Source organism: Camelus dromedarius, chromosome 7, assembly GCF_036321535.1.
Source record: "Camelus dromedarius isolate mCamDro1 chromosome 7, mCamDro1.pat, whole genome shotgun sequence".
Lineage (NCBI taxonomy): Eukaryota > Metazoa > Chordata > Mammalia > Artiodactyla > Camelidae > Camelus > Camelus dromedarius.
The window spans coordinates 21,896,437-21,908,382 of NC_087442.1; the positions used below are offsets into that span (position 1 = coordinate 21,896,437).

General features: G+C 52.8%; 2 protein-coding genes across 2 annotated transcripts; one reads left to right on the top strand and one right to left on the bottom strand.

Annotated features, from left to right (window-relative positions):
* Positions 1 to 580: 580 nt before the first annotated feature.
* On the bottom strand, positions 581 to 3,542 carry ARF5 (ADP ribosylation factor 5). Its single transcript, XM_031455304.2, has 6 exons — positions 3,372 to 3,542; positions 2,775 to 2,855; positions 2,317 to 2,426; positions 1,788 to 1,859; positions 1,173 to 1,298; positions 581 to 1,069 (listed from the first exon to the last, which is right to left on the bottom strand). Exons 1-6 carry the CDS (start codon positions 3,436 to 3,438, stop codon positions 983 to 985), a joined length of 543 nt encoding a protein of 180 aa, XP_031311164.2. The 5' UTR covers positions 3,439 to 3,542; the 3' UTR covers positions 581 to 982.
* Positions 3,543 to 5,962: 2,420 nt separating this feature from the next.
* On the top strand, positions 5,963 to 11,725 carry GCC1 (GRIP and coiled-coil domain containing 1). The gene is made up of 2 exons (XM_010975622.3): positions 5,963 to 7,557; positions 8,913 to 11,725. Exons 1-2 carry the CDS (start codon positions 6,526 to 6,528, stop codon positions 10,206 to 10,208), a joined length of 2,328 nt encoding a protein of 775 aa, XP_010973924.2. The 5' UTR covers positions 5,963 to 6,525; the 3' UTR covers positions 10,209 to 11,725.
* Positions 11,726 to 11,946: the final 221 nt, after the last annotated feature.

An 11,946-nucleotide genomic window follows, 5' to 3' on the forward strand; every position in this document is an offset into this window, starting at 1 on the left:
TTTATTTATTTATTTATTTATTTATTTATTTATTTATTTATTTATTTATTTATTTTTAAACAGAGATACTGGGGATTTAACCCAGGACCTTGTACATGCTACGCATGCATTTTACCACTGAGCTATACCCTCCCCCTGAATCACATTTTCTGAAGTGCACCTCAGGACTCTTATTTTTAATAAGTATTCCTTGCCCCTTAAATTTTGATGTGCACAGTCATCATTAAGAACCACTGCTCTAAGTAGCTGGGAGATGGATGGGAAACGGGATTGTGTGGCCTATGGAACCACGAAGGCAGAGCCTGTTACCCTCAGAAAAGGCTCCTTGGAATTGGGGAAGGAATGGGATTTCTTCCACTGGAGCCCCTAAAGTACTTCCAGCCTCGAGAATGAGGACGGAGGAGCTGGGCTAGATGAGGGCAGTGATTGTGTGTGTGTGTGTGTGTGTGCGCGCGCGTGCACGCACCCACTCAGTGGAGGGGGTGGGACCTGCACCCTTAGCTGCTTTGAGCCTCCCCTATATTGTCTCTTTACAGCCAACAATCCAGCCCCCCACCTCTAGGCTATGGACAACACCACGTACAAACCACAGCAAATTTATTACTCAATATCCAGTGCCACATCATAGCACCACCCGGAGCCCTCACCTTCCCTCCCCACCTGGCCCCAAGGGTACACCCAAAATGGAAAAAACAAAAGTAAACCCAGATCTCTGCTCCTCCTTTGGAAGAAGGGGCCTTGGCCCTGGAAGCCCCTTTCCACAGGTCCCAGCAGGCAGGAGAGCAGACCACTCCGTGCCCAGAGAGCCGGGCTCCAGGATCCGACAACAGAGAGAACATGCAGGCAGGAGCCGGAGCAGAGGCCTGTGTCTGCCGGGGAGGAGGAGCTGGGAGGGAGGGGCACGGCCTGAGGAGTCCGGGAGTCTGGTCCTCCCGGGATGCACGCGGGAGCTTCCGGGCAGCAGGGGCCGGCCCCTGGTTGGTTAGCGCTTCGACAGCTCGTGGGACAGCCAGTCCAGACCATCGTACAAGCCTGTGCCTTGGGTGGCACAGGTGGCCTGGACGTACCACTGTGGGGAGAAGGAAAGAAAGAGGTCAGGAGCAGGGAAGAAGAGGAGATGACTTTATTTTTTGCCCCGGCCTGGGGCTCCCTCGGGAGAGGCAGGCCCTCACCGTGCGACTGCGCAAGTGCTGTAGCCCGAGCTTGTCGGTCAGCTCGCTCACGGGCATGGCGTTGGGCATGTCCTGCTTGTTGGCAAACACCAGCAGCACCGCATCCCGCAGCTCATCCTCCTGCAGCTAAGAGAGGCGAAGGGGGTGGAATCTGGGGTTCCAGGGGGGCCCCCTAGCTCCCTCTTCCCGGCTGTGTAGGGGAGCTCCCTATAATACTGTGTTGTCTACGGCCGAACACAAGACAGAGAATTATAAATCAGCCTGAGGCTGTTTTGGCCTGAAGTCCAGAAAGGGCCTTTTTCTAACTTGAGTATTGGCCCTTGTCAAAATGACAAAAGTTTCCAAATGGAAAAGCAATAAAGTAAGAGGGTGTTTCTTTCCACCATGTATATAATTCCCCTCTCCTCACCAACTTCTCAGACCCAGGTGTGAAGATGTGAGAGAATTCAAGGGAAAAGTAAGTCCTATACCTTTTACCTGACCTCAATTCAAAACAGGGTGAGCTACTTCCTATGACTGTGTCCACAAAGAGGGACGCACATTCAAGGCCTGTGGAATTTCCTGACTCTCACACCAGCACGGAGACCCCTCTGACCCCGGGCGCTGGGTGCTCACCATCTTCTGGAGTTCGTCAGCAGATTCCTGGACCCGCTCTCGGTCATTACTGTCCACCACAAAGATGAGGCCCTGGGTGAGACAGAATAAAGGAGGAGCAATCACTGGTGCCTGGGACATACACATTCTCATCTGGCTCTTTCTCTCTCCTGCTCATCTTTCATTGTGTCTAAACCCTTCTCATCTAGTAAACTTCCATTACAGCTCTGCAGATGTCCTAGCACAAACTGAAGACACCCTGCAAAGGATACAGCCTCTGCCCTCAGGCGAGCAGTCTAGCTACAAGATGTGCAAGGGAACAGGGAAAGACATGTGATGAGAGCTAAATCAGGCAGCGAGGATTCAGAATTCTGCTTCTCAGGAGAAGTCTAAGGTGGCCAAGTCTCAGAAGACTGAGGCCAGTGTGAAGGATGAGGAGAGGCTAGCATAAAAGCAGGGAGAAGGAGGTAAGGGTTTTTTCCTGGCCTGGGCCATCACCTCAGTCTTCCTAACCCTAATACCTCTTCCTCTGGGGTTGAGGAGCCCCAACCTGAGTGTTCTGGAAGTAGTGCCGCCACAGAGGCCGAATCTTGTCCTGGCCTCCCACGTCCCAGACTGTGAAACAGATGTTCTTGTATTCCACTGTTTCCACATTGAAGCCTGCAGATTGATTGGGAAAAATAGGAGAAAAAAAGTCCTGCTAGGAAGGAACTCACGAAAACTGTGGATTCAGCAGGGACACAAAACCAGAAGGCAGCGATCAAGGCTCAAAGGAAGAGAATCCCAGAGGGCCGGCAGTCCACGGACGGGGCGGGGCTAGGTCATAACTAACCCTCCTCGGCACCACCCTGCACGTAAAGATACCCTGACCCACTTCTCAGGTAGCAGTATCTGATGTCAGGGTCAGATCCCTACCAAGAGATAAGGGCCTTGGGCAGAATGGGCAACAGATCCTGAGAAGGCCCGCCTCCGCGCTCCCGCTCCTCCCGGCCTTGCCTCCGGACTCACCTATGGTGGGGATGGTGGTGACAATCTCACCCAACTTCAGTTTGTACAGGATTGTGGTCTTGCCCGCTGCATCCAAGCCAACTGCAACGAGAGGGACACACGAATGGAGATGGGAGCGAGGGAGCCCCCTAGAGCCCAGGGAACGGGAGAGGCCAGGACAGCTGATGGTGACGGGGGCGGAGAGCCTCCAGGTGCGCGCTGTTATCTACCTTCGGGGCCTCGGGGGCAGGCTGGGTGGTGAGCGCCAACTCTTGCCCCCCAAGCGGGCGAGAGGTGGCAGAGGACTGAGGGATAAGAGGCTCAAGAGGAGGGCCGCGCTCCTTTTAAAAGTCGTCTCCAAGGGCGGAATCCTCCCTTCTTGCCAGCCCAGCTCGGGCTGAGGGAGCTTCACCCTACCCAGGCCCGCAGCTTCTGGTCTCAGGCCCCGGGGGCGGTGCTGCAGACTGCGACCTACCCGAGAGTAGCAGACCCAGGGGGTTAGGAGCTGGGTGACTCGCGGTCAGAGACCCGGGTGAGCTGGGCTGGAGGGACGCGGGGGCGGGAGGGCTGCGCGGGGGCCGACGCTCCCGTCCCGGCCGCGCGCACGATCTGCCTCACCCATGAGGATCCGCATCTGCTTCTTCCCGAAGATCCGCGAAAAGAGCGCAGACACGGTGAGGCCCATGGCGGGGCCGGGGGGAGGGGGCGCGGGCACCGACACGGGGTGCGGGCTGGAACCGGCCGGCGGCTGGGGGATGGGGCGCAGCAGCAGAAGGAGGAGGTGCCGCCGCCGCCTCCGCGCGTCCTGGCCCGCCCTACGTCACCCCGGGCCCGCCCCCGCCATGGCTCCGCCCCACCCAGCCCTTAGCCCCGCCCCCGCCCCGCCGGGCCCTGACTCTGGGAGACACCCATGCCGAGTGAATCTCCGCAGCTTCTCCGGGTCGCGCGCCGACTTTAAAGATTGAAAGGGTCTGGGTCTCCTACTGTTTCTAGCACGCCTGTCAGGTCTGTGGCTGCTGAATCGGCAACCCGGGCCGAAGAAAGCCCACAACGCTCCATAACGGCCCTCCACCCCTATCTTCAGTGGCCGGCCCTGGGTTTTGGTTTGTTCCTTCCAGTCCGCTCTGCTCACCGGTTTACCTCTTGGTAACTAGCAGCCTCGACTGTGTGTACCACCCACCCGGGGAGGGAGCGGAAGTTCTGTGCTGATGTCTTAGCCCTCTTTTGTCCTCTCGGCTCCCAGCGAGGGACTTTGAACGTAGCAAGTGGTTCAGTGACCACAGAATCTCCAGAGGAGTGCTCCAGAGGTGGAAGAAGATGCCCGAGTGATAGCTGGCCTTCGTGGTTCCTTAAAACGCCTGTTCCATAGAGCTCCAATCAGCAGAACCTGTGAAAGAGCCCCAGTTCCGGGTGGCGGGATCGTAGACCCTACTCCTGCATAGTGGAGAACTTAACAGTTCGCCTCAATGGCCCTTGGAAACAATGCCTTTCAGTCGCACCAGGCAGCCTTTCTGAAGCTCCTTTCTCACTGCCGCAGACCTAGGAACCTAGATTTTTAATGCACAATTATCTAGGATTTTGTGAGGCTCTTACCAAAGAACTTAACAAGTTATTTCCCCACTCAACTTAGCATCTGGGGGGAAATAGCAACATAGGAATTAATTTAAATTTCTTCTGTGTCAGAGACTGGGTCAATGCCAGGCACTTAACATATGCTTAAGAAATGTTGGCTGGGTTGATTGGACTAATTGGTTGCTCAGTGGAGCAGGGGCAGGCCTTTTGCCTCTTCAGGATTCCCAGTGGGCTTCTAGGATCAATTGCTTACGGACTGGACATGGTAAGGTGATCTGGGAATCAGAGACCCTTCCCTCTTCCTTCATATACTCATTTAACAATTATTTATTGAGTGTCTACTATGTGCCATTGTTGCAGGCCTCAGTTCAAATCTCAGTTCTGCCTTTTTTTTGTTGTTGTTGAGGGCTTGACTTCAACAATACTCACAACCTATCATTTTCTCATCTAGAAAAGGAGACTAGTATCTGTCCTGTCTCATGAGGTTATGGTGAAGATTAAAATGATGAGGTAATGCATCTTGAATGTTTTCTATGATGCAGCTGGATGTTATCTGGGCTACTAAGAAACTGGGTCTACTCCATCCTGACCCTCAAAGTCTGTAAAGAGACAAACTCTGGGCACTGGGTATGAGTGAGTACATGACTTTTTTACTTTTCAATCCTAGACTTGCATTCCTAAGAAGGCTTTTACAAGGTTGAAGAGCACATTTAAAAGAGTCCTGATACAATAACACAACTGGTGGTGCCCAAGTCAGGTCAATTCTACATCTTTAGCTCTTTTAATTAGCCTCTTCCCATCCCTGTTAGTGCTCTGTTTCACTACTCTCTCATTCCCATGACTGAAAATGGCCTTCTGCACTTTGGTGTCTCTACAATGTCATATGAGACTTGATGCCACTCTTGTGATGAAAATCCTTAAGTCTCTTATCACCCAAGGTCAATTTCAAATACCTTAATTTGGGTCCTCATTTATTGTGCCAGCCTCATCTACTGTCACCTCCTCCATATACTCTAAGCTACTCCTTGAAATGATTCTCAGTGTTTCCCCAGGTGAGCCAGGCTCTCTGATCCCCCTGGAGTCCTTGCAAGTTTTTCTCTCTGCCTGCAATGCTTGTTTCCCTCATCTCTAGTTAGATGGGAAATCACTACTCATCCTTAGGCGTGTTACTTAACCTCTCGGTGCCTCATGTTACTCTATCTGTAAAATAGTGCTAATAATACCCATTCAGCAGGATTACTGTGAAGACTAAATAGCAAAACCCCTGTGAAGCTCCTGAAATGTAGTTGGTACTTAGGATGGACATCATGGCTATAGGGTGCCCTCTCAATATATTTGTTGAATCAACTCAGCAGAACTTAGGAAGGGTGCTAATAAGTACTACACTATACACCTACTAGGTGCCAAATGCTGTCCTAGACAGGGCTGCCATTTTCGTGATCTAAATGGGAGTCTTAATTGTTGCTCTTTAGGGACAAATGTACTGAGCCCACAAACGTTGGGGGCCTGTCCTTTACTCCGGTGTTTAGTAAAGACTCAGTGCGATGTCGCCCCGGCCCCTCCTTGATCATAGCCCTAGGGCAAGCTCAGGCGCCCTCTCGAAACCAACATCACTCATGTGTACGCTACTTTGCTTTCTCTGCTCTGATGGGGAGCAACCAGCTCTCATCCGGGCTGACTTCTCAACAGGCCGCCTCCAATCCACCAGCTGAAGTAGCCCCGCCCACCTCGCTCCCCTAGGGGCGGGACCTGAGGCGTCTTGCTGTCGTCACTTCCAGCGGTCCCGGAAGCGCCGTTGTCGCGCCGCTAGAGTTAGGAAGTCGGATGGGGCTACGCTTAGCTTAAACGTTCGGCAGATCGTGCGCCGAGGGCCGTTGAGTGCTGCTGTGGCCCGGGCGAGCAGGGCTCGTGGAGCGGCTTCTGGGATAGTGCGGGCGAGCCCTGGCAGTGTGCCCCTCTGGTGCCACCGTCGCCCCGCCTCTAGGATAGGACCCGACCGCGCCCTCCAGCCGGGGGTCCTGGCGGGCGCTTCTGCCAGGCTGCCCCGCCGCCCAGCATCCGGTATAGTACAGCTGTGAGGAGTGGATGTGCTGCTGCGGGGACAACTCTGTCCCCGTCGGTTACAGCCCCCGCCAGCGGCTTCGTGACCCTCTCCCAGGCTGTCCGAACGCTGACGTGGAGCAACCCATCCTGAACCCTCATGGAGAAGTTTGGGATGAATTTCGGGGGCGGCCCAAGCAAGAAGGACCTGCTGGAGACCATTGAAACTCAGAAGAAGCAGCTCCTCCAGTACCAGGCACGTCTCAAGGATGTAGTCCGCGCCTATAAAAGCCTACTGAAAGAGAAAGAGGCACTGGAGGCCAGCATCAAGGTGCTGTCCGTATCCCACGAGGCGGATGTGGGCCTCGCAATTGTCCAGCCTCAAGGCCTCACCTTTCCTGACTCCGTGGATGACCGATGCTCCACTCACAGCGAGGATAGCACTGGGACCGCCACCAGCTTGGATACTGCGGCCAGTCTCACCAGCACCAAGGGTGAGTTTGGGGTAGAAGATGACAGACTGGCCCGCGGACTGCCACCTCCAAAGTTCGAAGAGGCTAGCGGGTCGGAGAGTGGTGTTAGCAGTAGTAGTGGGGATGGACCGTCTGGGGGTGGGGAGGTGGACAAACGACTGCACCAGCTAAAGACTCAGTTAGCGACTTTGACCAGCTCTTTGGCTACGGTCACGCAGGAGAAGTCCCGTATGGAAGCTTCTTATCTGGCTGACAAAAAGAAGATGAAACAGGACTTAGAGGATGCCAGTAAAAAGGCAGAGGAGGAGAGGGGTCGTCTGGAGGGAGAGTTGAAGGGGCTGCAGGAGCAGATAGCAGAAACCAAAGCCCGACTTATCACGCAACAGCACGATCGGGCCCAAGAGCAGAGTGACCATGCCTTGATGCTGCGTGAGCTCCAGAAACTGCTGCAGGAGGAGAGGACTCAGCGCCAGGACTTGGAGCTCCGGTTGGAAGAGACCCGGGAAGCCCTGGCTGGGCGGGCCTATGCGGCCGGTCAGATGGAGGGGTTTGAACTGCAGACCAAGCAGCTGACCCATGAGGTGGAGGAGCTGAAAGGCGAGCTGCAGGCTCTTCGAGAGGAAAAGAATCGGCCTGACCCCCGGCTGCAGGAGCTCCAGGAAGAGGCCGCCTGCCTTAAGAGCCATTTCCAGGCTCAGTTGCAGCAGGAAATGAGGAAGGTAATTATTTTCATCATCTTCAAATATTAGTCATTTAGCCTGAAGTGGGGGAATATTAGGGTTTTGTTTTGTTTTGTTTTCTTTTCTCATCTGGTAGTTAGAACTAAATGGCAGTACTGTCGATTTTTCACGCTATTTGGAAAGTTTCACTTGTGAGTCCTGGGATACCCTTTTCTGTGTGGTGTTGACAGTGTCAAAGGAGTGTGCTTCTGACAGGGTGTGGAGTTTCTGAGTGTAGGCTGGGTTGGAGCCAGACAGCTCTGAACATCTGGGCATTGGCATCTTACCAGCTGTGCTCTGTGAAGCAGTAGAGGGGCAGCGGTGCAGTGAAAAGTAGAGTGTATGCTTACAGGGATATGCCTGTATAGGCAGCGGTATATGCCTATAGGTGAGTGACCGAAGGGGGCAAAGAGAATTTTCTCAGACAAAATAACTTCGTGTAATTGCTTGCAGTCAGTATTTGCCTTGTCTGTGTCAACTGGGAAAAAAAAAAAAAAGCACAACCTAGAAGTTGAGAATTAATTTTGTTGTATTTGGTGGACAAATGTGAGGACTTAGGCCTGGAGGATAGCCTCTCAGATAGCTCTCAGGGACTGCTCTGAAGAGGTAGGAGGAGCCAGGCTGTATAGGAGTTTTGCAACAAAAACCAGGTAGTCGGAACATCAGAAGATTACTGTTAATTAAAGAAAACCAGACATCTCAAGTTAATGAATTTAGCTCTTTTCTATGTATGGGAAGATGTGGAGTCTGGGCTCACTGAAATCATTCCTTTGATATGTACCTTGACTGTCTAGCGCCAGGGTCCTGCTTTTCTGTATCCTGAATCTTCAGGGTGCACAGTTGAGGGGTGGCTGCAGGGGCTGCTGGCTTGATGGCCGCAACTTCCTTTGTTTACTGATATGGAAGGCAATCCACATCTGGAATGATACACTATTTTATAGTGCCTCCTTTCAGTGTGGGGAGAGATCCAACTCAGTTTTGAACTTCTAGGAATATTGAAAGAGGGAAAGGATGTCATATGATTTCTTCATGGGATCTGGGGAAGCACATGGTTAACAAAGAACACACTTTGTTTATGAGCTTGGTGTATGAGAGGAGAAAGCAGAAACACAGAACAGCGGCAGATCTACAAAGATTCTTAATATTGTTTGGTAGTTGTATGTCTGGGAGCAGAACCTAAACAGGTTATAGGAGCTTCGGTTAGCTCCCAAATCAACAGGAGAACTCCGAGTTCCCGTTTTTACCAGGCTACCTCCATCCCGTGACCCTTTTGCTCCCCTTTCTTGCTTTCTCAGTTTGCCATCCGGCCTCATGTCTTGTCTGGCTGCATGTCCACCTGTTCCCTTGTTTTCCAGACGGCCCTTGCCGAGGATCAGCTACGCCAGCAATCACAGGTGGAAGAGCAGAGGGTGGCGGCCCTGGAGAATCAAATATCCGAGGTGTCGGAGCTGCTAGGCACGTATGAGAAAGCCAAGCAGAAGGACCAGCTGGCCATCCAGAAGCTGAAGGAGCGCATCCTGCAGCTGGACCTGGAGAACAAGACACTGGCGCTAGCGGCCTCCAGCCGATCCCCTCTGGACAGCCATGGAGAGGATTCCAGCCTGGATGTCAACGTCCTGAAGGACAAGATGGAGAAGTTGAAGAGGCTGCTGCAGGTTGCAGCCCGGAAGAGCCAGGTGACCTTGGACGTGGAGAAGCTCTGTGACCTAGAGATGATCCCCAGCTCAGAGGCTGCCGATGGGGAAAAGGCCACTGCGCTCTACTACCAGCAAGAGCTGAAACAGCTGAAGGAGGAGTTTGAGAGGTACAAGATGCGGGCCCAGGTGGTCCTCAAGAGCAAGAACGCCAGAGATGGCAACTTGGGCAAGGAGCTGGAGGAAGCCCAGGAGCAGCTTACAGAGCTGAAGGAGAAGTACATCTCCCTGCGGCTGTCCTGCGAGGAGCTCGAGCGCCAGCACCAGCAGGAGGCCGAGGACTGGAAGCAGGAGCTGGCCCGGCTGCAGCATGCCCACCGGCAGGAGCTGGAGCGGAACCAGCTGGACTTCAGGGACCGCACGCTGAAGCTGGAGGAGGAGCTGCACAAGCAGCGGGACCGCGCCCTGGCCGTGCTGGCTGAGAAGGACCTGGAGCTGGAGCAGCTGCGTTCGGTGGCCTTGTCCGCCGGGCTGCCGGGACGCCGAAGCCCTGTGGGTGGTGTGGGTCCTGGGGAGCCCGGTGACACGTCTTCCCCAGATAGCCTGACCCAAGCCCTGCAGCTGGCAGCGGCCAACGAGCCCACTTTCTTCCTGTACGCCGAGCAGTTGGCCCGCAAGGAGGTGGAGATCACGTCGCTGAGGAAGCAGAAACACAGGCTGGAGGTGGAGGTGCATCGGCTGCAGGATCGGCTGCTGGAGCAGGGGGAGCGGCATCGGGAGGAGGTCGCTGCCCTGCAGAGCCACATCGAAAAGAACATGAGGGACCAGAGTCGGGAGGGAGCCAACCTGGAGTATCTCAAGAACATCATCTACCGCTTCCTGACCTTGCCGGACACACTGGGCCGCCAGCAGACGCTCACAGCCATCCTGACTATCTTGCACTTCAGTCCAGAGGAGAAACAAGTAATCATGCGGCTCCCAACCAGTGGTAGTTGGTGGTCTTCAGGCAAAAGATGATGCCGTTTGCACTAACTCCTCAGATTTCTGTGCCTCTTATGTGGGAAGGGACAGGCTCTGGTTTCTCCTGCCGCTTCTCTTACATTGTCATTTCTTCACTGTGTTGAACTGGGAGGACTCCTCAGTGTGGAATGAGATTTTCTGCCAAATGCCATTAATGCTATTTTATCCTTGGCCCTACAGATACTAAAAGTATTGGGTCAGCGTCTTGTGGTGGTGGTGGTGGTGGTGGTGATGTGTGTGTGTGAGGGGAGGGTGGAGGGTGGAGGGGCTAGGATGGAGAGGTGTAAGAGCTGGGGAATTGAGAGTCTTTTAAAATAAGATTTTTGTTGTTGTTGGTTTTAATATCGTACCCCTAGCGCAGAGCTCAGAGTACATGTGACCCCAAAGGAAGTCCAGTTAACTTCTAAACACACACAAGAACCAGCTGTTCACTCCATGCCGTCACAGTCTTAAGTCTGGTCCCCTCTTGCCCCAGTTCTCTGGGGCCATAAATCCAGGCTGGAGAGAGACCAGGAAGTTTGAAATAGTGACAGATTGTTCCCTAGTCCAGAGGGCTGAGGAGCAGTGAGTTCATCCTGGAATTGGGAAGCTTGGTCTAGGTAGGGCTGGGTATGACCTAATCAGTCTGGACAAAGCACACAGCTTGTGACCATCCTAGAGAGAGCTCCGAGCACTGGTTGGGTCTTAGGGATTTCCCGGGGGACCTGCATTTGGCCTGGCAGGGTTATAATAGACCTCTCACACTTGTTTCTGCTTGAACCTCTCTGCCCAAGGCTGGCCTGAGATTGTGAGTGAATGACTTTGCTATCTTTTCCTCAATGCTGAACTTCCATTAAGAAAAAAATTCTAGCTTCTTATAGAGAGGGGTCCGATCAGGAAACTGGTCCTGCCTAGATACAAAGAATTAGCTCCTCCTGCTCTCCTTCAGCTGTTTCTGCCTTTGTAGGGACAGGGAAGAAGAGGAAGATTTGCTGCAGAGGATTCCAGAAGGTTGCTGTGACCCTCACGGGAAAGTGGTGGAGGTTCAGCTGAGGCCGGGCTGGAGTACTTGCTGCTTGGTGGATAGCATTCTGGCCAAATTTCCACGTCCCTGCTGCCACGATGTTGGGGCGTTACTGTCACCAGGGTACTTTGCTCACTCACTTAGAGAGGTAATAGAGTTTCAGTCCACGAGCTTCATCTGACCCACACATACTACTATTAAAGGAGGGACTCAGAAAAGTTGAGCTCAAGCAGGATCACCTCCCTATTTGCTTTCCCCTATGTGTCCTTGCCGGTTGTAGAGATCTTTGGACCCTGAAGACCAAAGCTTTGCCACTGACTAATGTATCTTTCTGTTATTTCATCATAGCAATCTTGTAAGGGTTTGGGGTACAAAAGACCTTGATTAAATGTTCTGGTTGGGAGCCTGGGTGACCTGGACTATCTCCAGTAAGCAGACTTAACAGAGCAGAAGTGATGTATTTCAATGATAATAACATAAACCATGGAATCATTAAACCTGACCAACCTGACCTGTGTGCTTCCTTAATGGCATTTAGATCTGGACACAAATAGAGTGTGAATGTAAATGGTAAATGAAAAGGATGTGGATAAACAAAGTGTGAATGTAAATGGTAAATGAAAGGGATGTGGAAAGGATAGTAATATTTCGTTATATCAGTCCAGAAGCTTGAATCTGGGGAGGAATACCTCAGTGCTTTAATTGCCTCAATTACAGCACAAATTTTTTAGC

What these genes read in the sequence shown, in the direction of transcription:
- ARF5 (XM_031455304.2), bottom strand. Translation starts at nt 3,438, where the DNA reads ATGGGCCTCACCGTGTCTGCGCTCTTTTCGCGGATCTTCGGGAAGAAG. An exon ending in CTGACGAACTCCAGAAGATG is followed by an intron (nt 1,299 to 1,787) that starts GTGAGCACCCAG and finishes CGCCTCTCTTAG; the next exon opens with CTGCAGGAGGATGAGCTGCG. An exon ending in AGCACTTGCGCAGTCGCACG is followed by an intron (nt 1,070 to 1,172) that starts GTGAGGGCCTGC and finishes TTCTCCCCACAG; the next exon opens with TGGTACGTCCAGGCCACCTG.
- GCC1 (XM_010975622.3), top strand. Translation starts at nt 6,526, where the DNA reads ATGGAGAAGTTTGGGATGAATTTCGGGGGCGGCCCAAGCAAGAAGGAC. An exon ending in TGCAGCAGGAAATGAGGAAG is followed by an intron (nt 7,558 to 8,912) that starts GTAATTATTTTC and finishes CTTGTTTTCCAG; the next exon opens with ACGGCCCTTGCCGAGGATCA.